The sequence below is a fragment of the Ascaphus truei genome, chromosome 10 (genome assembly GCF_040206685.1).
Source record: "Ascaphus truei isolate aAscTru1 chromosome 10, aAscTru1.hap1, whole genome shotgun sequence".
In the NCBI taxonomy this organism is placed as follows: Eukaryota; Metazoa; Chordata; class Amphibia; order Anura; family Ascaphidae; genus Ascaphus; species Ascaphus truei.
In genome coordinates, this window is record NC_134492.1 from 59,688,194 (window position 1) to 59,715,693 (window position 27,500).

The 27,500-nt window shown below is 49.3% G+C and overlaps 2 protein-coding genes across 7 annotated transcripts in view; one reads left to right on the plus strand and one right to left on the minus strand.

Moving 5' to 3' along the window:
• The window catches only part of EEIG2 (EEIG family member 2), a 75,851-nt gene that overhangs the window by 6,565 nt on the left and 41,786 nt on the right, over positions 1 to 27,500 (plus strand). For 2 of the 6 annotated variants that reach the window (XM_075617036.1, XM_075617041.1), the window contains exons 1-6: positions 642 to 791; positions 1,950 to 2,977; positions 23,218 to 23,338; positions 23,478 to 23,507; positions 24,006 to 24,122; positions 25,422 to 25,468. In XM_075617036.1, the coding sequence (XP_075473151.1) occupies positions 2,829 to 2,977; positions 23,218 to 23,338; positions 23,478 to 23,507; positions 24,006 to 24,122; positions 25,422 to 25,468 (464 nt within the window). In that variant the 5' untranslated portion in view covers positions 642 to 791; positions 1,950 to 2,828. Of the gene's footprint in view, positions 1 to 461; positions 796 to 1,949; positions 2,978 to 23,217; positions 23,339 to 23,477; positions 23,508 to 24,005; positions 24,123 to 25,421; positions 25,469 to 27,500 lie in introns of those variants that run through there. The other 4 variants (XM_075617040.1, XM_075617038.1, XM_075617037.1 and 1 more) reach the window with 4 other exon arrangements.
• On the minus strand, positions 20,102 to 21,705 carry LOC142503408 (adenylate kinase isoenzyme 6-like). Its single transcript, XM_075615530.1, has one exon. It carries the CDS (start codon positions 21,683 to 21,685, stop codon positions 21,110 to 21,112), a length of 576 nt encoding a protein of 191 aa, XP_075471645.1. The 5' UTR covers positions 21,686 to 21,705; the 3' UTR covers positions 20,102 to 21,109.

A 27,500-nucleotide genomic window follows, 5' to 3' on the forward strand; every position in this document is an offset into this window, starting at 1 on the left:
GTGCATTATTAGAAGTGCAGTCTGTGAAAGGCTTATGGATTTAGTAACGTTGATTAAATACATTTCTATTTTGCATTTTTTTTCAAGTCCTGCGAGTACCTGAATTGTTTGAGCTTTTTGACTATATAAATGTATATATATTTTTTTTGAAGCAAAGGGTGACACTGTGTGCTCATTTGCATGTCATTTCCCAGAATCCCTTGCTGCAGTGGAAGTGCTGTGTGCTGGGTGATAATGGTGAAAGGCGGGGCTGCAGACCTGTCTAAGACATGCAGATGAGCAAACAGTTATATTTCCATTTGAGATATATATGGAGATTTCCTTTCCTAGTCTGACTTTGTTGCGCTTATTGTATTATAATTCCCTGTACTGTGTTGTCTTTGTAAAGCGCTAAGAACAGTGATATAAATAAAGATATACATATATACTGTACAGTACTATACATACATATCTGTATCTTTCTGCAGCCTGTACATGCTTTGCCCACTAGAGGCACTGTGTACATACATCTGTATCCCCTGCAGTGAGCGCTGCTCCCCACTAGAGGCGTTGTGTATATGCATCTGTATCCCCTGCAGTGCGCGCTAATTCCCACCAGAGGCGCTATGTCCCTGCTTGTAGTGAACTGGGCACCTCCCGCTGACACGCAGACAGGTACGGGAAGCGGGACTGGACATGCAGACAGGTACGGCAGACCGGACAGGACAGAAGGGCTTGGAGTGCGCTGCGGACGGGACACGGATACAGGGAGCTGCGCAGAGCGGGGGAGACACACTGTATATAGCGACCAGGCGGGTACCTCTAAATATACATCCTATATAGCGCCCAGGAGTAGAATACACACATAAGGGTGTGTGTGTGTGTGTGTGTGTGTGTGTGTGTGTGTGTGTGTGTGTGTGTGTGTGTGTGTGTGTGTGTGTGACACTGTGTGTGTGTGACACTGTGTGTGTGTGTCACTGTGTGTGTGTGTCACTGTGTGTGTGTGTATGTGACACTGTGTGTGTGTATGTGACACTGTGTGTGTGAGACACTGTGTGTGTATGGGTGTGTGTATGTGACACTGTGTGTGTGTATGTGACACTGTGTGTGTGAGACACTGTGTATGTGACACTGTGTGTGTGTATGTATGTGACACTGTGTGTACATGACACTGTGTGTGTGTGACACGGTGTGTGAGACACTCTGTGTGTGTGTGTCACGGTTGTGTATGACTGTGTGTATGTGATATTGTGTATGTGTGTGTGTGACACTGTGTGTGTGTGTGTGACACTGTGTGTGTGTGACACTGTGTGTGTGTGTGTGACACTGTGTGTGACACTGTGTGTGACACTGTGTGTGTGTGTGTGTGTGTGACAGTGTGTGTGTGTGTGTGTGTGTGTGTGTGACACTGTGTGTGTGACACTGTGTGTGTGACACTGTGTGACTGTGTGTGTGTGTATGTGACACTGTGTGTGTGTGTGTGTGTGTGTGTGTGTGTGTGTGTGTATGGGACACTGTGTGTGTGTGTGTGTGTGTGTGTGTGTGTGTGTGTGTGTGTGTGTGTGTGTGTGTGTGTGTCAGACACTGTTTCTCTGTAATTAATATACATTATATTATTCACACAATACAACAATGGGGATTATTGAAATACTAATATTTTGGTGTTCATGGGACTTTGACTGGGGCTGAGGTGTCATTTTTCTGCTGCCCAGAACACACACACACACACACACACACACACACACACACACACACACACACTTCTATTTAACCAGGAGAGGGAGGATTCGGGAAACTGACCTATCTTATTCTGAGGGTCGGGGGAAAGGTATTGTTGGTGAGAGGGAGCGAGAAAATGATCAGAACGAAGGCGTGATTCTGATCCGTAAAAAATCATATTAGCCAAAGACATTGGGAGCTGGGGTAGAAGGAATTGTAATTAATCAATATTATTGTTGTTGTTGTTGAAGGAGGGAAGAGGAGCTGTATACCCGGTGACGGCGAAAACACCAAGAAAGAGGAATAAGAGGATATTATCCGGTATTAAATACCATTCAACTGAATTACTGGACACAGCAGGCGGAAGGGATCTAGGAATTGTACCCAGAGGAACAAGGGATTACTGGGCACTATAGGCAGGGAGGGATCTAGGAATTGTACCCCAGAGGAACAAGGGATTACTGGGCACTATAGGCAGGGAGGGATCTAGGAATTGTACCCCAGAGGAACAAGGGATTACTGGGCACTATAGGCAGGGAGGGATCTAGGAATTGTACCCCAGAGGAACAAGGGATTACTGGGCACTATAGGCAGGGAGGGATCTAGGAATTGTACCCCAGAGGAACAAGGGATTACTGGGCACTATAGGCAGGGAGGGATCTAGGAATTGTTTCCTGTATTATATAACAGATCCCAGAGGAACACGGGATCACCGCACACTGCAGACGTAGAGGAATATCGCCCGTGTAAAATCCTATTTAACGGGCGGGCCAAGAGGAACGGAATCCCAATGAATTGGGGAATTCTGCGGTACAAACTTTCTCCGTGATGGGATCCAGGTAATCAAGGAGAAAGTATTTAGAACTTAATCCCAAGGACAATATCCGCACGCCGGAGGGCAAGACGTTTTAACGGGACGAAATCAGAGGGGAGTTTTAAAATGATATCAGCAGGGGAATTCTCCAACGGGAAGGTGGGATAAGAGAGGAGAAGAGGAACGGAGGAATCTTTATTCATTGAACACCCTAAATTCCCTATTCACCCTGTAACATCCTCTCCTCCTCTCTACCCTGACACCCTACATTACCAGTGACCCTATTAAGGTCCTATCACCCCCCGGACCCCAGCTTATGGCTTTCATGATGATGAGGAAGAAGAAGTTTAAGTTCCGGGTGGACTTTGAGCTGGACGAGCTCTCCTCTGTCCCCTTCGTTAATGGGATCCTGTTCTGTAAGATCCGGCTGCTGGACGGGGGAAGCTTCAGCGTGGAGTCCTCCAGGTAAATCCGAAAACCATAATCCCGTCCTTCTACCTTACACACTGCTGTCTCAAGAGCTTGCGCTTCCAAGAACGCTAGCGAGAGATCCCGGAGTTCTAGGTTTCTGGGAACTGAGGTTATAGTGTCGGCTCGGTAAATGTGTCGTGAGGGAGCCCACTTTGGTAGGGGTGTGTTTTTAGGGAGCCCCCAGGGAGCGTGAAGGATTTATTTCGTTTAAGTTGCTCCCACTTTTGGAAAAAGCGGTTTATTATCTTAAGGATCGTAAAAATATGTTAAGGCAAGCTGTTCCAGTGCTGAATACTTGCACAATAGGGCCCACATAGCAGCAAAGGGACCTAATGACAGGGACGTGTTTAATGGGTTAATGGGTCCGTCCCACGTAGGGGCAAAGTTACCTAATGACAGGGACGTGTTTAATGGGTTAAAAAGTCAGTCCCACGTAGTGGCAAAGTGACCTAATGACAGGGACGTGTTTAATGGGTTAAAAAGTCAGTCCCACGTAGGGGCAAAGTGACCTAATGACAGTAACGTGTTTAATGGGATAAAGGGACAGTCCCACGTAGGGGCAAAGTGACCTAATGACAGGGACGTGTTTAATGGGTTCAAGGGTCACTCCCACGTAGGGGCAAAGTGACCTAATGACAGTAACGTGTTTAATGCGATAAAGGGACAGTCCCACGTAGGGGCAAAGTGACCTAATGACAGGGACGTGTTTAATGGGATAAAGGGACAGTCCCACGTAAGGGCAAAGTGACCTAATGACAGGGACGTGTTTAATGGGTTAAAGGGTCAGTCCCACGTAGGAGCAAAGTGACCTAATGACAGGGGCGTGTTTAATGGGATAAAGGGTCAGTCCCACGTAGGAGCAAAGTGACCTAATGACAGGGACGTGTTTAATGGGTTAAGGGGTCAGTCCCACGTAGGGGCAAAGTGACCTAATGACAGGGGCGTGTTTAATGGGATAAAGGGACAGTCCCACGTAGGGGCAAAGTGACCTAATGACAGGGACGTGTTGAAACTGATTTCTTTTATTGCTGACTTGGTTTTGACCTGTTACACATTGCTGGAGCTAGTTCATGTTGGTCCTTGGCGGGACTGACCCTAAAAATCTTTGTTGCCGTTCTGTGTGTATATATTATTTATATTTTGCATTGTCTCGGCTGTGATGAGATGTTGGTTTTATGGATTTATTAATTTCCTCCTGCGCTGCCAGAAATGATGACACAGGCTCCGGGCTCACGCGGCCGCCGACTCCCGCCTGTCTGCCTTTTATCCCGCAGGGGGAGAGAGAGAAGTCCCTCTTAGGAATCCCTGTTTTAGGGAAGATCATTGGGGAGGCTTCATCCAGCAGTGGGGAGACAAGGGCTGAAGATATGTCTTTGTCTCTCTGTCGATCAACTGCTCTCCCACGTATCGCGGTGTGTGTGTGTATAAAATGGGTAATGATTATCCCTTACATTGTTTCTCCTTCCCCTGAATCGTTGTGGGGTGTAAGGCCAGGACTATAATAGGCGCTCGCGACCGAGCGTGTAACGTCACGCGCGCCTGTCATTAAAGCGATCTGTGGCCTGCAAGGTTGAGTGATGGGGGGGGCGTGTCGGTGACGTCACGTGAGCGGTTCGCCCTCATTGGCTGAAGTACAAGTTTGTCTGACCGCGCATCGGCCGTCTCGGCGCTCACGTGCGCGCGCGGTCTATGGACATGAGCAATGCCTTCCTGCCTTCTGTTTTCAGAGCGAGCGACGTCGCTCGGGCCGTAGCTCTTACTATGGCCGCAGCCTCAGCAGGAGACCGAGTCCTTGACGCTTTTCACTGCCACGGCTTTAAGGCACTCGTGGGCCGGGGAGCTTCCATCAGATCTGTGTTTACTTTTAGTGATAATCGGGTGTTTGTTCAGGTTTCCTGTGTACATTGTAACTGCGCCCACATAAAGCAAATAACATCTATCTGTCACGTAGGGCACACCTCTGAGCACGTGAACTGCGTACGGGACAAGGGGTAATACTCTGCTCTCCAGCTGGCCCACTTTTCACCTTCGCAAAGTTCCCTCAAATGAATGATGTGTCCCCTCAATCCGTCCCCATATACCACCTGTCACGGAGAGCACCCACGTGAGCACGTGACTTAGACATGCAACCAGGGTTAATACACACGGCTACTCTAACCAACTCACCTTTACACCCCATAAGGTACTTTCAATTAGTTAATATTAACCCCTTACTCAATTGCAATCATATCTATACACTGCCACCACCGGAGGTGATAATATGCAAATAAAAGATGTAAAATTAATATATCTGCCAGGATCCCTGGTCCCTGTTTTATTATAGAAAAAACTATGCACTTTAACACACACATCTGTTGTAGCAAAATGTGTCCGAAAATGTAAATACTCCAGAGTGTGCAACAGTTCATGCAGAGCCCAAAGCATCACTTATTAAAGAATTGTTTAATATATATAAAGATACAGTGCTTCAGATTACAGAAAAAGATAATTACAAGAACATAGAATTACAGTAAATGCGGAACAGTTTCTTAAAATAACAGGATAAAACAGAGATCCCTATAAAGCTGCTAGGTTGACGGTTTTACAACAGAGGGGAAAAAACCTCTTTTGATGTTTAAAAAGTCTTGACTCCATATATAAACGCGCTCACAACTCCCTTTCTCTAACACTTCGACACGCGAGTCATATCAATAGATTCTGGCGATTATGACAGATGTAACTCATTTTGACCGTCTTGCTCCTAAATTTGAGTGACAAATGGCTATCTGTCCTTGGCCCCTCTTACCCGTGTGTGCGTGTGTGCGTGTGCGTGCGTGCGTGCGTACCGATCACACGCATGTAACCCTTATTATGCACAGTAGATGACATCACATGATATTCTCATGTTTAATAAAGTCCTCCAGCTAAGGTGTGACCCGTGTCCCCTCTCTCTCTGGGACACACCAGTAATCATTCAAGGACGTTTCGTTTTCTTTGAGGCCATCGTATATTGCCCACTAAATGACACGGGTCACTTTTAGTGACAGCCCCCCCTCCCCCCCCAATTTAGTCCACTTTGTAGGTCTGCACAGACCCAGGGAAAGTCTCGGCACAATCCCCATATATTGTATTTTTTTTTAAAACAACTGGTAGCTACATGAACCCCTGAAGCACCAGATTGGTTGATTAAAATACATAATATTTCCCACCACATTTATTACAATCTGCATAGGTCGGAGCAGCAGAAACCCCAAACGTAAGCTCTTCACTTTCAGAGGGACCAGCTCGTCTCAAAACATTTCAAATTCCTCTCCTGATTTCACTGTCAAATCCTCCATTAATTTCCTTTTTCTGGAGAAATCTGTACCCTTTGTTTTTAAGGGCGGATCTCTTAAAAAAAATAATAATAATAATAATAATAAAAAAACGTCGCCTTTCCCGTAATTTTTTCAACCGGACGATGCAGAAAAGTGCGGGGGATTCATTTAAAAGAACCAATGCCTGCCCAGAATGCTATATCTGTAAGGCTACGGCCCCAGTGTTAGCTGCTGCGCATGCTACGACGTGCGCGGCGGGAACAAGATCCGCTCCCCTATGGTGCCGGGCTTAGTAGCTGCCTGCACGCGCGTGTACAGATCGCGATGCGCGACCACGTTTTTGGAAGGACAAGGATTTAGTCTTTTCTTGTGGCGACGGAACGCTGGTCACGGCGGGTCGGTTCAGCCAATGAGGGCGAACCAGCCGTGTGACATCACCCCGCGACGCCTCCCCATCATGAGTTACCTGGAGTCCACCAGGTCACGCCTACTCGGGTAACGAGCGCCGCCTGGCACCTCGTCGCGCGCACTGGGGCCTTAGGCTGGAGCCATGGTACCTTCGCCAGGGACGTCACCCGCGTGAAGCGGGTGCGTTTTTGTAGCTGGTAGTGACGCCGTGCGGGGCGTGCCTAGTTGCGTCACGGAGCTGGTTCGCCATCATTAGGCGAACCGCTTACGTGACCGGCCTGTTGCGCCAAGAAATTAGTTTCAACTGATTTCTTGCGCAACGCCCGCACGCCCATGGACGCGATCACTGCCTTAAGGCAGTCTGATCGCTCAGCATGCGGACACCTCCCCACGGTCTGCGGCACTATGGCGCCAGCCTTAGGCCGCGCGTATACACCTGTCGTCGCTAGCGAAAGGTATATTTCACTTTGCGGGCGTACTGGCATTTGATTGGTTCAGGGGCTGTCACATGAGGTGACATACCTTGAAAAATCAAATATTGCCAGTAACCAAAATTCGCTTTGTCGCAATGCATTTGTTTTTGGGCGCCGTCGCCCCGTCGCGGGCACTATATACGCGGCCTTAGGCTTCGTCCACAGTGCGGGCTACGGCACACCGGTACTGATCCAGTTCTGCTGTTCCCTTCCCAATCCTGTGTGTGTATTTGTGTCACCCCACTGCTGGATGAAGCCTCCCCAATGACCTCCCAGGTCCTGCGGTTACAGCCTCTCTTCTCCACGTTGCTCCCACACATTGTCTCATCCCATTCTCTCCTGCCCGTGTCTCCCCACTGCTGGATTAAGCCTCCCCAATGATCTCCCAGGTGCTGCGTTTACAGCCTCTCTTTTCCACGTTGTTCCAACACATCATCTCATCCCATCCTCCCATCTCACTTTTTGGCGGCGTTTTGATCTTTGATCTCTATAGGAATCCAGTTGAGGAGTCCATCTTGCGACCCACCGACATTTTAATTTCTAAACCCCTTGTGATGATGTCTCGGACTTGTTTGGTTTGGAACCCATTCATTCATGTTCCTGTCTCTCCGGGGATTCCCCAGCATGTATCTCTCCATACTTCTTTGTGTTTGAAGCTTCTGAATTCACTTTGCATTTCGTGTCCAAGTTTCACATCCGTACGTATACACGGGCAGAATACACGGGTCGAAAACGAACTCCTTGAGGCACTGTGAAAGGTTTCCTTGAAAGATTGTCTTGTTTCTTCAAAATGCCTCGATCCCATCTTCATCCTCCTATTCATTTAATTAGAAAGGTTCCCACAGATTGTCACTTGCCGGCCAAGGTAGACATGGTCTTCAACTTCTTCTAGTTCTATTCCATTTCTTTCGATCTCTGTAGAGGTGACACATCTGTTGACCCCTTTGGTCTCGCTGAGCGTCATACGGAGGCCACACTTACTTCAGCGAGTTCTCTGATGTGTTGCTGGATATCTTCTGGACTTATGTCTTCTGCAAGTCGTGGGTGACTCAAATATTCGTTGAGTTTGATTTCCTTTTGAATTCGGAGAAAATATGTCAGTCTTGCACACCTATTGGTGGCTATTTATGTTGTGCGAGTCTGTCATCTTGGTCCCTTCCATTTGTCCGCCCCTCGCGCTTTGAGGGTCCTCCACACTCGATCTTGCCTTCAGCCGGAACCTGACTGTTGTAGGGGCGTCGGCATGGTGATGCCCCGCGTACCTGACGCGTCTCTGGCTACTGCGTCCTCCGTGGACCACCGTGGTGACGCTTCCCTCAGGGTGACCTGCGCGGTGACGTCACCACTCCTTGGAATCCATCGCAGTGACTGGCGGCAGCCTCTGCTTGCACAGCTGCGAGACATCACATCAGGAGGGAGGTGGGTGGTGGGTTATCGCTTGTGGACACTTTTTAAGTCTTTTTTGGTGTCACTATCAGTATCCCTGATGAAGGTGCCTGTTGCACCGAAACGTTGGATGCTGTTACGGCTACTTTGTCATTAAATGACACTTTTTGTTACTTGATTGCTTTTTCCTGTGTGCTAGGCCATTATATCTCCTGGCCTGAGTTTTTCCTGTGTGCTATGCCATTATATCTCCTGGCCTGAGTTCCTGTGTGCTATTCCATTATATCTCCTGGCCTGAGTTCCTGTGTGCTAGACCATTATATCTCCTGGCCTGAGTTCCTGTGTGCTATGCCATTATATCTCCTGGCCTGAGTTCCTGTGTGCTATTCCATTATATCTCCTGGCCTGAGTTCCTGTGTGCTATTCCATTATATCTCCTGGCCTGAGTTCCTGTGTGCTATTCCATTATATCTCCTGGCCTGAGTTTTTCCTGTGAGCTATTCCATTATATCTCCTGGCCTGACTTCCTGTGAGCTATTCCATTATATCTCCTGGCCTGAGTTCCTGTGTGCTATTCCATTATATCTCCTGGCCTGAGTTCCTGTGTGCTATTCCATTATATCTCCTGGCCTGAGTTCCTGTGTGCTATTCCATTATATTTCCTGGCCTGAGTTCCTGTGTGCTATTCCATTATATTTCCTGGCCTGAGTTCCTGTGTGCTATGCCATTATATCTCCTGGCCTGAGTTCCTGTGTGCTATTCCATTATATCTCCTGGCCTGAGTTTTTCCTGTGTGCTATTCCATTATATCTCCTGGCCTGAGTTCCTGTGTGCTAGACCATTATATCTCCTGGCCTGAGTTCCTGTGTGCTATTCCATTATATCTCCTGGCCTGAGTTTTTCCTGTGTGCTTTTCCATTAGATCTCCTGGCCTGAGTTCCTGTGTGCTATTCCATTATATCTCCTGGCCTGAGTTTTTCCTGTGTGCTATTCCAATATATCTCCTGGCCTGAGTTTTTCCTGTGTGCTATTCCATTATATCTCCTGGCCTGAGTTCCTGTGTGCTATTCCATTATATCTCCTAGCCTGAGTTCCTGTGTGCTAGACCATTATATCTCCTGGCCTGAGTTCCTGTGTGCTAGACCATTATATCTCCTGGCCTGAGTTCCTGTGTGCTATTCCATTATATCTCCTGGCCTGAGTTCCTGTGTGCTAGACCATTATATCTCCTGGCCTGAGTTCCTGTGTGCTATTCCATTATATCTCCTGGCCTGAGTTCCTGTGTGCTATTCCATTATATCCCCTGGCCTGAGTTCTTGTGTGCTATTCCATTATATCTCCTGGCCTGAGTTCCTGTGTGCTATTCCATTATATCTCCTGGCCTGAGTTCCTATGTGCTAGGCCATTATATCTCCTGGCCTGAGTTTTTCCTGTGTGCTATTCCATTATATCTCCTGGCCTGAGTTTTTCCTGTGTGCTATTCCATTATATCTCCTGGCCTGAGTTCCTGTGTGCTATTCCATTATATCTCCTGGCCTGAGTTCCTGTGTGCTATTCCATTATATCTCCTGGCCTGAGTTCCTGTGTGCTATTCCATTATATCTCCTGGCCTGAGTTCCTGTGTGCTATTCCATTATATCTCCTGGCCTGAGTTCCTGTGTGCTAGGCCATTATATCTCCTGGCCTGAGTTTTTCCTGTGTGCTAGGCCATTATATCTCCTGGCCTGAGTTTTTCCTGTGTGCTATTCCATTATATCTCCTGGCCTGAGTTTTTCCTGTGTGCTATTCCATTATATCTCCTGGCCTGAGTTTTTCCTGTGTGCTATTCCATTATATCTCCTGGCCTGAGTTCCTGTGTGCTATTCCATTATATCTCCTGCCCTGAGTTTTTCCTGTGTGCTATTCCATTATATCTCCTGGCCTGAGTTTTTCCTGTGTGCTAGGCCATTATATCTCCTGGCCTGAGTTCCTGTGTGCTAGACCATTATATCTCCTGGCCTGAGTTCCTGTGTGCTATTCCATTATATCTCCTGGCCTGAGTTTTTCCTGTGTGCTATTCCATTATATCTCCTGGCCTGAGTTTTTCCTGTGTGCTATTCCATTATATCTCCTGGCCTGAGTTTTTCCTGTGTGCTATTCCATTATATCTCCTGGCCTGAGTTCCAGTGTGCTAGACCATTATATCTCCTGGCCTGAGTTCCTGTGTGCTAGACCATTATATCTCCTGGCCTGAGTTCCTGTGTGCTATTCCATTATATCTCCTGGCCTGAGTTCCTGTGTGCTATTCCATTATATCTCCTGGCCTGAGTTCCTGTGTGCTATTCCATTATATCTCCTGGCCTGAGTTTTTCCTGTGTGCTAGACCATTATATCTCCTGGCCTGAGTTCCTGTGTGCTATTCCATTATATCTCCTGGCCTGAGTTCCTGTGTGCTATTCCATTATATCTCCTGGCCTGAGTTCCTGTGTGCTAGACCATTATATCTCCTGGCCTGAGTTCCTGTGTGCTATTCCATTATATCTCCTGGCCTGAGTTCCTGTGTGCTAGACCATTATATCTCCTGGCCTGAGTTCCTGTGTGCTATTCCATTATATCTCCTGGCCTGAGTTTTTCCTGTGTGCTATTCCATTTGTTGTTTCCCTTTGATTTTTTTTCAGACCCCATGCGGGGGAATCCCAAATTGCTATACCTGATTCTTCTATTTTTCCTTCCTCACAATGTCATGTCTGGTAAAAGATTTTATCGACACACACAACTATCTTCCCTGGAAGGCAGACAGAGCGGCGCTGAATTTAATTCAATGCCTGCAGTTCATTAGTGCTTATTTCAGACAGAAAGCACATGCCGCCTTCTCATTTTTGTAACTGAAATTTAAAACACATGTAAACTTGGCATAAGACCCTCACTTTGCAGTAAGGCGTTTCTGAGACCCTCACTTTGCAGTAAGGCGCTTCTGAGACCCTCGCTTTCCAGTAGCGCGCTTCTGAGACCCTCGCTTTGCAGTTACGCGCTTCTGAGACCCTCGCTTTGCAGTTACGCGCTTCTGAGACCCTCGCTTTGCAGTAGCGCGCTTCTGAGACCCTCGCTTTGCAGTTAGGCGCTTCTGAGACCCTCGCTTTGCAGTAAGGCGCTTCTGAGACCCTCGCTTTGCAGTAAGGCGCTTCTGAGACCCTCGCTTTGCAGTAAGGCGTTTCTGAGACCCTCGCTTTGCAGTAAGGCGCTTCTGAGATCCTCGCTTTGCAGTAACGCGCTTCTGAGACCCTCACTTTGCAGTTACGCGCTTCTGAGACCCCCGCTTTGCAGTTACGCGCTTCTGAGACCCTCGCTTTGCAGTAGCGCGCTTCTGAGACCCTCGCTTTGCAGTTAGGCGCTTCTGAGACCCTCGCTTTGCAGCAAGGCGCTTCTGAGACCCTCGCTTTGCAGTAAGGCGTTTCTGAGACCCTCGCTTTGCAGTAAGGCGCTTCTGAGACCCTCGCTTTGCAGTAACGCGCTTCTGAGACCCTCACTTTGCAGTAACGCGCTTCTGAGACACTCGCTTTGCCGTAAGGCGCTTTTGAGACCCTCTCTTTGCAGTAAGGCGCTTCTGAGACCCTCGCTTTGCAGTAAGGCGCTTCTGAGACCCTCGCTTTGCAGTAAGGCGCTTCTGAGACCCTCGCTTTGCAGTAAGGCGCTTCTGAGACCCTCGCTTTGCAGTAAGGCGCTTCTGAGACCCTCGCTTTGCAGTAAGGCGCTTCTGAGACCCTCGCTTTGCAGTAAGGCGCTTCTGAGACCCTCGCTTTGCAGTAACGCGCTTCTGAGACCCTCGCTTTGCAGTAAGGCGCTTCTGAGACCCTCGCTTTGCAGTAAGGCGCTTCTGAGACCCTCGCTTTGCAGTAAGGCGCTTCTGAGACCCTCGCTTTGCAGTAACGTGCTTCTGAGACCCTCGCTTTGCAGTAACGCGCTTCTGAGACCCTCGCTTTGCAGTAAGGCGCTTCTGAGACCCTCGCTTTGCAGTAAGGCGCTTCTGAGACCCTCGCTTTGCAGTAAGGCGCTTCTGAGACCCTCGCTTTGCAGTAAGGCGCTTCTGAGACCCTCGCTTTGCAGTAAGGCGCTTCTGAGACCCTCGCTTTGCAGTAAGGCGTTTCTGAGACCCTCGCTTTGCAGTAAGGCGCTTCTGAGACCCTCGCTTTGCAGTAAGGCGCTTCTGAGACCCTCGCTTTGCAGTAACGCGCTTCTGAGACCCTCGCTTTGCAGTAAGGCGCTTCTGAGACCCTCGCTTTGCAGTAAGGCGCTTCTGAGACCCTCGCTTTGCAGTAAGGCGCTTCTGAGACCCTCGCTTTGCAGTAAGGCGCTTCTGAGACCCTCTCTTTGCAGTAGCGCGCTTCTGAGACCCTCGCTTTGCAGTTACGCGCTTCTGAGACCCTCTCTTTGCAGGAGCGCGCTTCTGAGACCCTCGCTTTGCAGGAGCGCGCTTCTGAGACCCTCGCTTTGCTTTAGCGCGCTTCTGAGACCCTCGCTTTGCAGTAAGGCGCTTCTGAGACCCTCGCTTTGCAGTAACGCGCTTCTGAGACCCTCGCTTTGCAGTAACGCGCTTCTGAGACCCTCGCTTTGCAGTAACGCGCTTCTGAGACCCTCACTTTGCAGTAACGCGCTTCTGAGACACTCGCTTTGCCGTAAGGCGCTTTTGAGACCCTCTCTTTGCAGTAAGGCGCTTCTGAGACCCTCGCTTTGCAGTAAGGCGCTTCTGAGACCCTCGCTTTGCAGTAAGGCGCTTCTGAGACCCTCGCTTTGCAGTAAGGCGCTTCTGAGACCCTCGCTTTGCAGTAAGGCGCTTCTGAGACCCTCGCTTTGCAGTAAGGCGCTTCTGAGACCCTCGCTTTGCAGTAACGCGCTTCTGAGACCCTCGCTTTGCAGTAAGGCGCTTCTGAGACCCTCGCTTTGCAGTAAGGCGCTTCTGAGACCCTCGCTTTGCAGTAAGGCGCTTCTGAGACCCTCGCTTTGCAGTAACGTGCTTCTGAGACCCTCGCTTTGCAGTAACGCGCTTCTGAGACCCTCGCTTTGCAGTAAGGCGCTTCTGAGACCCTCGCTTTGCAGTAAGCCGCTTCTGAGACCCTCGCTTTGCAGTAAGGCGCTTCTGAGACCCTCGCTTTGCAGTAAGGCGCTTCTGAGACCCTCGCTTTGCAGTAAGGCGTTTCTGAGACCCTCGCTTTGCAGTAAGGCGCTTCTGAGACCCTCGCTTTGCAGTAAGGCGCTTCTGAGACCCTCGCTTTGCAGTAACGCGCTTCTGAGACCCTCGCTTTGCAGTAAGGCGCTTCTGAGACCCTCGCTTTGCAGTAAGGCGCTTCTGAGACCCTCGCTTTGCAGTAAGGCGCTTCTGAGACCCTCGCTTTGCAGTAACGCGCTTCTGAGACCCTCGCTTTGCAGTAAGGCGCTTCTGAGACCCTCGCTTTGCAGTAAGGCGCTTCTGAGACCCTCGCTTTGCAGTAAGGCGCTTCTGAGACCCTCGCTTTGCAGTAAGGCGCTTCTGAGACCCTCTCTTTGCAGTAGCGCGCTTCTGAGACCCTCGCTTTGCAGTTACGCGCTTCTGAGACCCTCTCTTTGCAGGAGCGCGCTTCTGAGACCCTCGCTTTGCAGGAGCGCGCTTCTGAGACCCTCGCTTTGCTTTAGCGCGCTTCTGAGACCCTCGCTTTGCAGTAAGGCGCTTCTGAGACCCTCGCTTTGCAGTAACGCGCTTCTGAGACCCTCGCTTTGCAGTAACGCGCTTCTGAGACCCTCGCTTTGCAGTAACGCGCTTCTGAGACCCTCGCTTTGCAGTAAGGCGCTTCTGAGACCCTCGCTTTGCAGTAAGGCGCTTCTGAGACCCTCGCTTTGCAGTAAGGCGCTTCTGAGACCCTCGCTTTGCAGTAAGGCGCTTCTGAGACCCTCGCTTTGCAGTAAGGCGCTTCTGAGACCCTCGCTTTGCAGTAAGGCGCTTCTGAGACCCTCGCTTTGCAGTAAGGCGCTTCTGGGACCCTCGCTTTGCAGTAAGGCGCTTCTGAGACCCTCGCTTTGCAGTAAGGCGCTTCTGAGACCCTCGCTTTGCAGTAAGGCGCTTCTGAGACCCTCGCTTTGCAGTAAAGCACTTCTGAGACCCTCTCTTTGCAGTAAGGCGCTTCTGAGACCCTCGCTTTGCAGTAAGGCGCTTCTGAGACCCTCTCTTTGCAGTAAGGCGCTTCTGAGACCCTCTCTTTGCAGTAAGGCGCTTCTGAGACCCTCTCTTTGCAGTAAGGCGCTTCTGAGACCCTCTCTTTGCAGTAAGGCGCTTCTGAGACCCTCTCTTTGCAGTAGCGCGCTTCTGAGACCCTCGCTTTGCAGTAACGCGCTTCTGAGACCCTCGCTTTGCAGTAGCGCGCTTCTGAGACCCTCGCTTTGCCGTAGCGCGCTTCTGAGACCCTCGCTTTGCAGTAAGGCGCTTCTGAGACCCTCTCTTTGCAGTAAGGCGCTTCTGAGACCCTCGCTTTGCAGTAAGGCGCTTCTGAGACCCTCTCTTTGCAGTAAGGCACTTCTGAGACCCTCTCTTTGCAGTAAGGCGCTTCTGAGACCCTCGCTTTGCAGTAAGGCGCTTCTGAGACCCTCGCTTTGCAGTAAGGCGCTTCTGAGACCCTCGCTTTGCAGGAGCGCGCTTCTGAGACCCTCGCTTTGCTTTAGCGCGCTTCTGAGACCCTCGCTTTGCTTTAGCGCGCTTCTGAGACCCTCGCTTTGCAGTAAGGCGCTTCTGAGACCCTCGCTTTGCAGTAAGGCGCTTCTGAGACCCTCGCTTTGCAGTAAGGCGCTTCTGAGACCCTCGCTTTGCAGTAAGGCGCTTCTGAGACCCTCGCTTTGCAGTAAGGCGCTTCTGAGACCCTCGCTTTGCAGTAAGGCGCTTCTGGGACCCTCGCTTTGCAGTAAGGCGCTTCTGAGACCCTCGCTTTGCAGTAAGGCGCTTCTGAGACCCTCGCTTTGCAGTAAGGCGCTTCTGAGACCCTCGCTTTGCAGTAAAGCACTTCTGAGACCCTCTCTTTGCAGTAAGGCGCTTCTGAGACCCTCGCTTTGCAGTAAGGCGCTTCTGAGACCCTCTCTTTGCAGTAAGGCGCTTCTGAGACCCTCTCTTTGCAGTAAGGCGCTTCTGAGACCCTCTCTTTGCAGTAAGGCGCTTCTGAGACCCTCTCTTTGCAGTAAGGCGCTTCTGAGACCCTCTCTTTGCAGTAGCGCGCTTCTGAGACCCTCGCTTTGCAGTAACGCGCTTCTGAGACCCTCGCTTTGCAGTAGCGCGCTTCTGAGACCCTCGCTTTGCCGTAGCGCGCTTCTGAGACCCTCGCTTTGCAGTAAGGCGCTTCTGAGACCCTCTCTTTGCAGTAAGGCGCTTCTGAGACCCTCGCTTTGCAGTAAGGCGCTTCTGAGACCCTCTCTTTGCAGTAAGGCACTTCTGAGACCCTCTCTTTGCAGTAAGGCGCTTCTGAGACCCTCGCTTTGCAGTAAGGCGCTTCTGAGACCCTCGCTTTGCAGTAAGGCGCTTCTGAGACCCTCGCTTTGCAGGAGCGCGCTTCTGAGACCCTCGCTTTGCTTTAGCGCGCTTCTGAGACCCTCGCTTTGCTTTAGCGCGCTTCTGAGACCCTCGCTTTGCAGTAAGGCGCTTCTGAGACCCTCGCTTTGCAGTAAGGCGCTTCTGAGACCCTCGCTTTGCAGTAACGCGCTTCTGAGACCCTCGCTTTGCAGTAAGGTGCTTCTGAGACCCTCGCTTTGCAGTAAGGCGCTTCTGAGACCCTCGCTTTGCAGTAAGGCGCTTCTGAGACCCTCGCTTTGCAGTAAGGCGCTTCTGAGACCCTCGCTTTGCAGTAAGGCGCTTCTGAGACCCTCGCTTGCAGTAAGGCGCTTCTGAGACCCTCGCTTTGCAGTAAGGCGCTTCTGGGACCCTCGCTTTGCAGTAAGGCGCTTCTGAGACCCTCGCTTTGCAGTAAGGCGCTTCTGAGACCCTCGCTTTGCAGTAAGGCGCTTCTGAGACCCTCGCTTTGCAGTAAGGCGCTTCTGAGACCCTCGCTTTGCAGTAAGGCGCTTCTGAGACCCTCGCTTTGCAGTAAGGCGCTTCTGAGACCCTCGCTTTGCAGTAAGGCGCTTCTGAGACCCTCGCTTTGCAGTAAGGCGCTTCTGAGACCCTCGCTTTGCAGTAAGGCGCTTCTGAGACCCTCGCTTTGCAGTAAGGCGCTTCTGAGACCCTCGCTTTGCAGTAAGGCGCTTCTGAGACCCTCGCTTTGCAGTAAAGCACTTCTGAGACCCTCTCTTTGCAGTAAGGCGCTTCTGAGACCCTCGCTTTGCAGTAAGGCGCTTCTGAGACCCTCTCTTTGCAGTAAGGCGCTTCTGAGACCCTCTCTTTGCAGTAAGGCGCTTCTGAGACCCTCTCTTTGCAGTAAGGCGCTTCTGAGACCCTCTCTTTGCAGTAAGGCGCTTCTGAGACCCTCTCTTTGCAGTAGCGCGCTTCTGAGACCCTCGCTTTGCAGTAACGCGCTTCTGAGACCCTCGCTTTGCAGTAGCGCGCTTCTGAGACCCTCGCTTTGCCGTAGCGCGCTTCTGAGACCCTCGCTTTGCAGTAAGGCGCTTCTGAGACCCTCTCTTTGCAGTAAGGCGCTTCTGAGACCCTCGCTTTGCAGTAAGGCGCTTCTGAGACCCTCTCTTTGCAGTAAGGCACTTCTGAGACCCTCTCTTTGCAGTAAGGCGCTTCTGAGACCCTCGCTTTGCAGTAAGGCGCTTCTGAGACCCTCGCTTTGCAGTAAGGCGCTTCTGAGACCCTCGCTTTGCAGGAGCGCGCTTCTGAGACCCTCGCTTTGCTTTAGCGCGCTTCTGAGACCCTTGCTTTGCTTTAGCGCGCTTCTGAGACCCTCGCTTTGCAGTAAGGCGCTTCTGAGACCCTCGCTTTGCAGTAAGGCGCTTCTGAGACCCTCGCTTTGCAGTAAGGCGCTTCTGAGACCCTCGCTTTGCAGTAAGGCGCTTCTGAGACCCTCGCTTTGCAGTAAGGCGCTTCTGAGACCCTCGCTTTGCAGTAAGGCGCTTCTGAGACCCTCGCTTTGCAGTAAGGCGCTTCTGAGACCCTCGCTTTGCAGTAAGGCGCTTCTGAGACCCTCGCTTTGCAGTAAAGCACTTCTGAGACCCTCTCTTTGCAGTAAGGCGCTTCTGAGACCCTCGCTTTGCAGTAAGGCGCTTCTGAGACCCTCTCTTTGCAGTAAGGCGCTTCTGAGACCCTCTCTTTGCAGTAAGGCGCTTCTGAGACCCTCTCTTTGCAGTAAGGCGCTTCTGAGACCCTCTCTTTGCAGTAAGGCGCTTCTGAGACCCTCTCTTTGCAGTAGCGCGCTTCTGAGACCCTCGCTTTGCAGTAACGCGCTTCTGAGACCCTCGCTTTGCAGTAGCGCGCTTCTGAGACCCTCGCTTTGCCGTAGCGCGCTTCTGAGACCCTCGCTTTGCAGTAAGGCGCTTCTGAGACCCTCTCTTTGCAGTAAGGCGCTTCTGAGACCCTCGCTTTGCAGTAAGGCGCTTCTGAGACCCTCTCTTTGCAGTAAGGCGCTTCTGAGACCCTCTCTTTGCAGTAAGGCGCTTCTGAGACCCTCTCTTTGCAGTAAGGCGCTTCTGAGACCCTCTCTTTGCAGTAAGGCGCTTCTGAGACCCTCTCTTTGCAGTAGCGCGCTTCTGAGACCCTCGCTTTGCAGTAACGCGCTTCTGAGACCCTCGCTTTGCAGTAGCGCGCTTCTGAGACCCTCGCTTTGCCGTAGCGCGCTTCTGAGACCCTCGCTTTGCAGTAAGGCGCTTCTGAGACCCTCTCTTTGCAGTAAGGCGCTTCTGAGACCCTCGCTTTGCAGTAAGGCGCTTCTGAGACCCTCTCTTTGCAGTAAGGCACTTCTGAGACCCTCTCTTTGCAGTAAGGCGCTTCTGAGACCCTCGCTTTGCAGTAAGGCGCTTCTGAGACCCTCGCTTTGCAGTAAGGCGCTTCTGAGACCCTCGCTTTGCAGGAGCGCGCTTCTGAGACCCTCGCTTTGCTTTAGCGCGCTTCTGAGACCCTCGCTTTGCTTTAGCGCGCTTCTGAGACCCTCGCTTTGCAGTAAGGCGCTTCTGAGACCCTCGCTTTGCAGTAAGGCGCTTCTGAGACCCTCGCTTTGCAGTAAGGCGCTTCTGAGACCCTCGCTTTGCAGTAAGGCGCTTCTGAGACCCTCGCTTTGCAGTAAGGCGCTTCTGAGACCCTCGCTTTGCAGTAAGGCGCTTCTGAGACCCTCGCTTTGCAGTAAGGCGCTTCTGAGACCCTCGCTTTGCAGTAAGGCGCTTCTGAGACCCTCGCTTTGCAGTAAGGCGCTTCTGAGACCCTCGCTTTGCAGTAAGGCGCTTCTGAGACCCTCGCTTTGCAGTAAGGCGCTTCTGAGACCCTCGCTTTGCAGTAAGGCGCTTCTGAGACCCTCGCTTTGCAGTAAGGCGCTTCTGAGACCCTCTCTTTGCAGTAAGGCGCTTCTGAGACCCTCTCTTTGCAGTTGCACGCTTCTGAGACCCTCGCTTTGCAGTAGCGTGCTTCTGAGACCCTCGCTTTGCAGTAAGGCGCTTCTGAGACCCTCGCTTTGCAGTAAGGCGCTTCTGAGACCCTCGCTTTGCAGTTGCACGCTTCTGAGACCCTCGCTTTGCAGTAGCGCTGTAATAGGCAAGTTCCTGCCCTTGAGGTATTAGTCTTATTTTTTTTTTTTTTATATATATATATTTTTTTTTTGGTCGCTGAAAATGCCTTTTTTATTCTTGCACGAAACTTCTTACAATTGAAGTCACCCAGTATATTTTCAAACATGGTCACGAATATTTTCTTCACAAGAAGCTCCAGTTCATTTGCAGAATACATGCGACAAGGAAAATCTGATCGACAGATAAATAGAGTGACTATAAAAAAGTATTACTTGAGATATACTGTATATAGATATACTGGTATATCGATATATAAATATAAAAGGCAGGATTCCCATTTAAAGCTGCAAGGAACTACAGATCATAACGTAATTAAAATCTCTCAACTGTACCACAGCAGTCAGACACCGGTTCCCGACAGGTTTGGTTGAAATTCGCCTCTACTAAAATAGATTTTGTGGGGGAAAATTCTTCAGAAAATTATTTTTATATTTTCTTTTGGCTGTTTCATGCAATGGTAACATGGATATTTACCCGTCAATTTACCTAGTCTGTTTTGCTTTACACATTTAGTCAATTGCATAAGCACTACTTAAACAAAACAACAACAACAAAAAACACAACTGTTAGTATGTCTAATTACTGATTCTATGCTAGCCAGTTATAGTCTTTACTTTATAGTAGTAGAGCTCTTTGCTGCAACATTTGATCAAATTAGGCAGTATATCAGAAAACTACAATCAATGCATGACATCGAAGTCACACAGTAACCTCTAGCAACATGGGTGTCAGGGAGCAAAATAAATGAAGGCAGAAACTTCAGTTATTTTTTTATTTTTTTACCAGAGCACAGTAAAAAAAATATGTATGTCGTACATACGATAGACAAATATACATATAAAATATAACTTGTATAGATAGATACACAGATCACTTGTGAGTACATTCACATGACTTAGACAGGTCTGCAACCCTGCCTTTCACCCTTATCACCTAGCATACAGTGCTTCCACTGCAGCAAGGGATTCTGGGAAAGGACATGCAAATGAGCACACGTATCACCTTTTGCCTGAAATCCATTTTTACGTGGAACCCTTATAAGCTAATGCTCGCTGTTCACGCAGCTTTTAAGAACAGCATGGGAATCAGATGCAAAGTCAGAGAAACCACTCACTGTGGAGGTTTCTTGTTGCCTTTTTCACACACTATAACTTACTGTAAAATGTGATAGTGTATGTATGTATACACGTGTATGTATGCACACACAAATGCACATGTGTATGTATAACAAAGAATTGTAAACACAACACAAACACACACGTGTGTATTTATGTATATATACAAACACACTTTTGGCATTTTATTCATCCATAGCAATAAAGACCCAGAACATAAAATCCCTGTTCTGATAACATGAGCACTCCCCAAGTCATGGAAAGGAAACGTATCTAGCTTGTCTCCTGTAAGAAATTAGGTGCTTCTTTAAGCAGGTAGAACTGCTGTGCAGAATTTGTCTCACCCAAACTAGTAAACGGCAGCCCTTTCACACAAGAGAATCCATTATACACAATGTGTTTACCAGGGAACAATCTGGTATTTTTCCTGTAGAAAGCAAATCAAGAGATTACACTGAACACTGCAACTAATTCATCCCCTTGCTTGGATACTATAAGCATAATATTATTTGGGGGGTTAACTACCGTCAAAACCAGCCCCAATCTTTGAATATGAGGTCCATTTTTAATTCTTCATTAATTTCACTTTATATACAACAAATCTTATGGAAGGCTTTATCATGTGCAGAACAATACATACTGCTCTTCTGACCATTAATACTTAAATGCACATGGTGTGATTTCAGAAAGACCTAGGAGAATAGCTTTCATAATATGAATTAAAGATTGTCCGTTTCAATTTGGAATTCAGTTATTATCCTTTATCCGCTGCTGAACCCACTGCGAAATCTGCTCCAAATCCTGTTCCAAGTCATCTGGCGTATTGCTGGGTAACTGGTGCACTATTTCCCGCTGATACGACTCAGCCGGCTCCTCATAAATGGTCTGAAAAATCTCACACTGGAGGTTGTCTTGCAGCTTCTTCTCCTTGTAACCTCTGCTCTCCGGTCGCTCATACAGCAATGCATTGTCACCTCGAAGGACAAACACTAGATTGAAACATCTCTCTGGGAAAAAGTCGCAACCGTGATAGTCTACAATCCCTCCGCCTTCAGACATTCTGTCCTCCAGCTCATCAATCACTCTGTCCTCATCCAGAATGGGGCAATCGTACTCTTCATCATAACCTTCATACAAGTTACCTTCCTTTGCCAAATCGCCCACGTTGACATGTATCAGCCCTGCTCTTGCTGCAAGTTCTTTGCCGAGTGTGGTCTTGCCAACCCCAGGAGTGCCGGTCAGGAGAACATTCGGGAACTTCATTGCTCGCTGTGCACGTGGACTAGAGGCTCGTGACACGCGCCGTGTCCACCCAGCACACATAGGGTCGCGCGACCTGCGTCACAGAACGCTAGCTTGGCGGTCGTATTAGTCTTATTTTGATTCTAGCGGAACATGGGAGAGGGAGGGACTAGCTGCCATTAGTACACTTTGCCCCTAGGAGGGACTGACCCCTTATACATGTCACTGCCATTAGTACACTTTGCTCCTAGGAGGGACTGACCCCTTAACCATGTCACTGCCATTAGTACACTTTGCCCCTGGGAGGGACTGACCCCTTAACCCTGTCACTGCCATTAGTACACTTTGCTCCTAGGAGGGACTGACCCCTTAACCATGTCACTGCCATTAGTATACTTTGCCCCTAGGGGGGACTGACCCCTTAACCATGTCACTGCCATTAGTGCACTTTGCCCCTAGGAGGGACTGATCCCTTAACCTTGTCACTGCCATTAGTACACTTTGCCCCTAGGAGAGACTGACCCCTTAACCATGTCACTGCCATTAGTACACTTTGCTCCTAGGAGGGACTGACCCCTTAACCATGTCACTGCCATTAGTACACTTTGTCCCTAGGAGGGACAGACCCCTTAACCATGTCACTGCCATTAGTACACTTTGTCCCTAGGAGAGACTGACCCCTTAACCATGTCACTGCCATTAGTACACTTTGCCCTAGGAGGGACTGGCCCCTTAACCATGTCACTGCCATTAGTACACTTTGCCCCTAGGAGGGACTGATCCCTTAACCCTGTCACTGCCATTAGTACACTTTGCCCCTAGGAGAGACTGACCTCTTAACCATGTCACTGCCATTAGTACACTTTGCCCCTAGGAGGGACTGACCCCTTAACCATGTCACTGCCATTAGTACACTTGCCCCTAGGAGGGACTGATCCCTTAACCATGTCACTGCCATTAGTACACTTTGCCCCTAGGAGGGACTGACCCCTTAACCATGTCACTGCCATTAGTACACTTGCCCCTAGGAGGGACTGATCCCTTAACCATGTCACTGCCATTAGTACACTTTGCTCCTAGGAGGGACTGATCCGTTAACCCTGTCACTGGCATTAGTACACTTTGCTCCTAGGAGGGACTGACCCCTTAAGCATGTCACCGCCATTAGTACACTTTGCCCCTAGGAGGGACTGGCCCCTTAACCATGTCACTGCCATTAGTACACTTTGCCCCTAGGAGGGACTGGCCCCTTAACCATGTCACTGCCATTAGTACACTTTGCCCCTAGGAGGGACTGACCCCTTAACCATGTCACTGCCATTAGTACACTTTGCCCCTAGGAGGGACTGACCCCTTAACCATGTCACTGCCATTAGTACACTTTGCCCCTAGGAGGGACTGACCCCGTTACGGGGTGTATCAGGTAAATGTGCACATTGTGTAATCCTTTTTTTGCACAGAGACGATATCGCTTTAAACTGAGAGCACACACCTGTGTCTCTTGTAATCTCTGTGCGAGTGTGTGAGTGTGTGTGTGTGTATATATATATGTATCTATATATATATAGATATATATATAGATATATATATATATATATATTTCTATTCTGCAGAGAGGGCGTCCAAGCAAACAGCGTCCACTGGAGAAAGAGATTCTCCTTCATGTGCAAGATGAGCGCCAGCACCGCCTCCGGGACCCTGGACCCGTGCGTCTGCCGGGTGTCCGTGCGCAAGGTAAGACACCCACGGAGGGAGGCGTGTATGTATATAAATAAATATATATAAATATATACAAGTATAAGCAATTTTGTAATACACACGAATTCTTCATTTTCTAGGTGCGACTTTGTACTAACTTCTGATTTTCTTTTAGGAATTAAAAGGCGGGAAAGCGTTCGCAAAGGTAACGTGGCATTTTACTCGCTCGGGTTCTTGCTCCTGTAGTTGTGAATTGCACGTTGTACTGGCAGCGTAAGGAATCCAGTATACAGGTGTTAACCCTGTCATTAGGTCACTTTGCCCCTACGTGGGACTGTCCCTTTAACCCATTAAACACGTCCCTGTCATTAGGTCACTTTGCCCCTACGTGGAACTGACCCTTTAACCCATTACACACATCCCTGTCATTAGGTCACTTTGCTCCTACGTGGGACTGACCTTTTAACCCATTACACACATCCCTGTCATTAGGTCACTTTGCTCCTACGTGGGACTGACCCTTTAACCCATTACACACATCCCTGTCATTAGGTCACTTTGCCCCTACGTGGCTCTGACCCTTTAACCCATTAAATACGTCCCTGTCATTAGGCCACTTTGCCCCTACGTGGCCTGTTAACCCATTAAACACGTCCCTGTCATTGTCAGAGTACATTTGGAACGTGATGTCTTTGTGTAACAGCTCGGCTTTGCAGATCTAAACCTCGCAGAGTTTGCTGGATCCGGTAACACAACTCGCCGGTGCCTGCTGGAGGGCTATGACACTAAGAACACGCGGCAGGATAACTCCATACTCAAGGTGAGCTCGTTACGGATAGGACTAACGACAGTTACAGTTAACATGTACACCGCCCCATCCCCTGTGCGAGCGCTGGGGCTCGGACTATGCATGAACGTGAGTGGACATTCTGAGCAATAAATGAATATATTATTGTGCTAAAATCCGTTTCTCCGTACTCATTAAACCCATTACATATTACTATATACGAGCGCTATGTAGGATCTCTCTGCACCGGAAGGGTTAAAGCTGTTCAATTTCTCGCCCTCTTGGCTGGAATAGGGTGTGAAGATTTGAGGAAGTCTGCTTTAGAGGCTTCAACTCGGCTGCTCACTGTGCAACGCGTCGGGGTTCACAGCCGGGTGACCCCGAGCTTCCAGGAAATCTCCAGCGTTACTGGAAGGATAAAAAATAATAATAATAATCATATTCCATGTAGGAAAAGGAGACGTAAATTATTCAATTGGATTGTTTCTTCCTCTCTGATGCTTTTAAGACTCAAGGGTCCAAACGCGTTTCGCATCAACTAATACTGCATAATTCATGGCGCTCCATTATGGTTTTCTCGCCCAGCCTGTCGTGGTTTTTAATGTGTTGTTGCTGAAAGCTGAAACGATTACGCGATAGAAAAGTACCCCATCTGACAAACCTAGATGCTGTATAAATACTAGATCCTCTTAACCCATGCCGGATTTTCGGGAATGTGAATTGGAGCGGTTATATGGGGTAATAGAAGTTGTAGGGAGAGGTTATTTGGGGAGTAATAGGTGGAGTTATAGGGAGCAGATGTATGGGGCAATAGGAGGAGTTATAGGGAGGAGTTATGGGGTAATGGGAGGAGTTATGGGGTAATGGGAGGAGTTATGGGGTAATGGGAGGAGTTATGGGGTAATGGGAGGAGTTATGGGGTAATGGGAGGAGTTATGGGGTAATAGGAGGAGTTATGGGGTAATAGGAGGAGTTCAGAAATTAACTTCTAATAACTGGACGTCTAAAATTGTAAAAATTCTGTTCTACTTATGAACAAATTGAACTGGTTACAGCGATATGTTTGTTAGGATTAATCTCACTGAATGATATGTTATTAATATTGTGGATATGCAAGTGAACATCTTTCCGTGCCCCTCTACCCATATCTGAAATGCAAGGGATGTGAATGTAATCATTGAAGTCAAGCCTCGCTACACCGACCCTTGCCAGGTCTGCTATGTTGATCTTTGTACATTGACCTTACTAACCTCTGACCTACAATCCTGACACACTTGCCTATAATTTGGGTTTCTCCGTAACGAGTTATTGCTTCTTTTTTCCCCCCTGAAGGTGGTAATCAACATGCAGCTCATGTCCGGGGACCCGTGCTTTAAAACGTGAGTCCTTCTCGTCTCCTCACCGGGGGGGGAAACCGCTCCGCGTCGTCGTGTTTAAAAGCGCCGTCCGTGCGCTGCGGGTCTGTGATTTATTTCTTTTCCTTAGTAGGATTGAAGCTGGTGGACTCCAGAGCTGAACCCCATTAATTTCAACTCTGGGACCCCCGCTTCCGGAGATTCTTACCTCCGTGTCCGCCCCGGCCGGGCTAGCTGAGGTTCTCACAATGGCGTCTTTAAATGTCCCGTGTCCCGCTGGCCAATAGGAAGCCGTGATGTCATCGCTTGCGGCTTCCGGTTGGCCCATGTGACCGGGATATACTGAAGGGAGATACCGGCGCCCCCTTCGGAGGTCTGTGTCTCGGGGAGCAGGGGGTCCCCGGAGCTGAAAGTGACGGGTTCCAGCTCCGGAGACCCCCGGCTTCAACCCTATTAAAGAAAGTAAACCGCTGCTGCTTTGCAGGGTTACAGGGCACTGCCACGCCGCGCTAACATGCTTGGATGGGGGAGGGGGGTGCGAGGAGAGGTGAGGGGGTATTAAGTAATAATTTTTAGTTGGCTGACTAACGCCAGACTAACGTCTAGACTTTCTATAGAAGGGCCGCGCGCGCACACGGCAGGGAGAGGGGAGGCGACAGACAGCGGCGAAGATGAGGAAAATCATCTTTTCGTGTTACTGCCTGCGCTCGTGTGTGTGTGTGTGTGTGTGTGTGTGTGTGTGTGTGTGTATTTGTGTCTGCATAAGTCCAATACATTTTTTTCTTATTACTAATGTTTTTTTGTTTTTTTTTAACTTGTAGTTTTTATTATTTTTGAAAATACAGCATTAATACATCTTATTTCCAGTACTGCGTCATGCGATATCAATATCTCATGTGTATCTTGGCTGAACACAAACATTGCTCATTAACAAGGTAACATAAACATAGACATAAACATAAATAATAAATAAAACATAATACATCATTAAGGCGAAAGGGGAGGGGGAAGGTTGGGGAGGGGGTGAGGGGGTAAGGGAGGGTGGGGAGGGGGGGGAGGGTGGGGTGGGAGGGTGGGGAGGGGGGGTGGGGAGGGGGGGTGGGGTGGGGGGGGAGGGTGGGGTGGGGGGGAGGGTGGGGTGGGGAGGGTGGGGAGGGGGGGAGGTGGGGAGGGTGGGAGGCCGCGACACCGTTCAACGCTCAAGGATCCGATGTCTACGTGCTGTTTTTGGTGGTGAACAATAGTAGTTTATCTATTAGTCATCCTCTGGTATCCCTTTTACCGACGAGTGAACTACCGCATCACAGGAGAACGCATTTACCGAATATTAAAGCAAGATGGTGGATCTCTCAACCCCTGGGATGTCTGTCTGGGCCAGCCAAGGCGTCCAGACTTTTAGAACATTTTCGCCAGTGTCATTAACTAAACTCGTTCATTTTTCCATCTGGCATACGTACCAAATTCTGTTCCGAATCTTGGGAACAGCAGGAATTTCACTTTGTTTCCATAATGCATCGATCTCACACCTCACAGCTGTAGCAAAATGAGCTATTAGTTTGAGATCTGTTTTTGCGAAACCTTGTCGGGCTCTGCCCAGTAAGACAAGACCGGGATCGAATGGAATTTCGAGGCCCAAAATCCTCTGTAGCCAATCGTTGATCTTATTCCATAATGGAACCAACCGGGGGGCAAGACCACAGCATATGTAACAGATCAGCGGATTCTCCACATTGCCTGAGACACAATGGGGAGCTTCCATTTACAAATTTAGATAGTCTAAGCGGGGTAAGATGCCACCTCATTAGGACTTTATATGCGTTCTCCTTTAATGTTGTACAAATCGAGCTCTTGGCCTCTGCCGTTGCTATTTGAGTCCATTCGTCCAGTTCTAGGGTCTCCCCCAGATCCGCTTCCCACTTTAGCATATACCCCAACTTGTGGGTGACTTTAACGCTAGAACCGACCACTTCTCTATACATCTGCGATGTAAGTCCCTTAGTATTTGTCTCTCTCAGACAGAGCTTTTCGAATGTTGTCAGTGGTGGGTGTGGGTTCG

Excerpts from the sequence above, each read along its gene's own strand:
- LOC142503408 (XM_075615530.1), bottom strand. The coding sequence starts at position 21,685 with ATGTGTGCTGGGTGGACACGGCGCGTGTCACGAGCCTCTAGTCCACGT.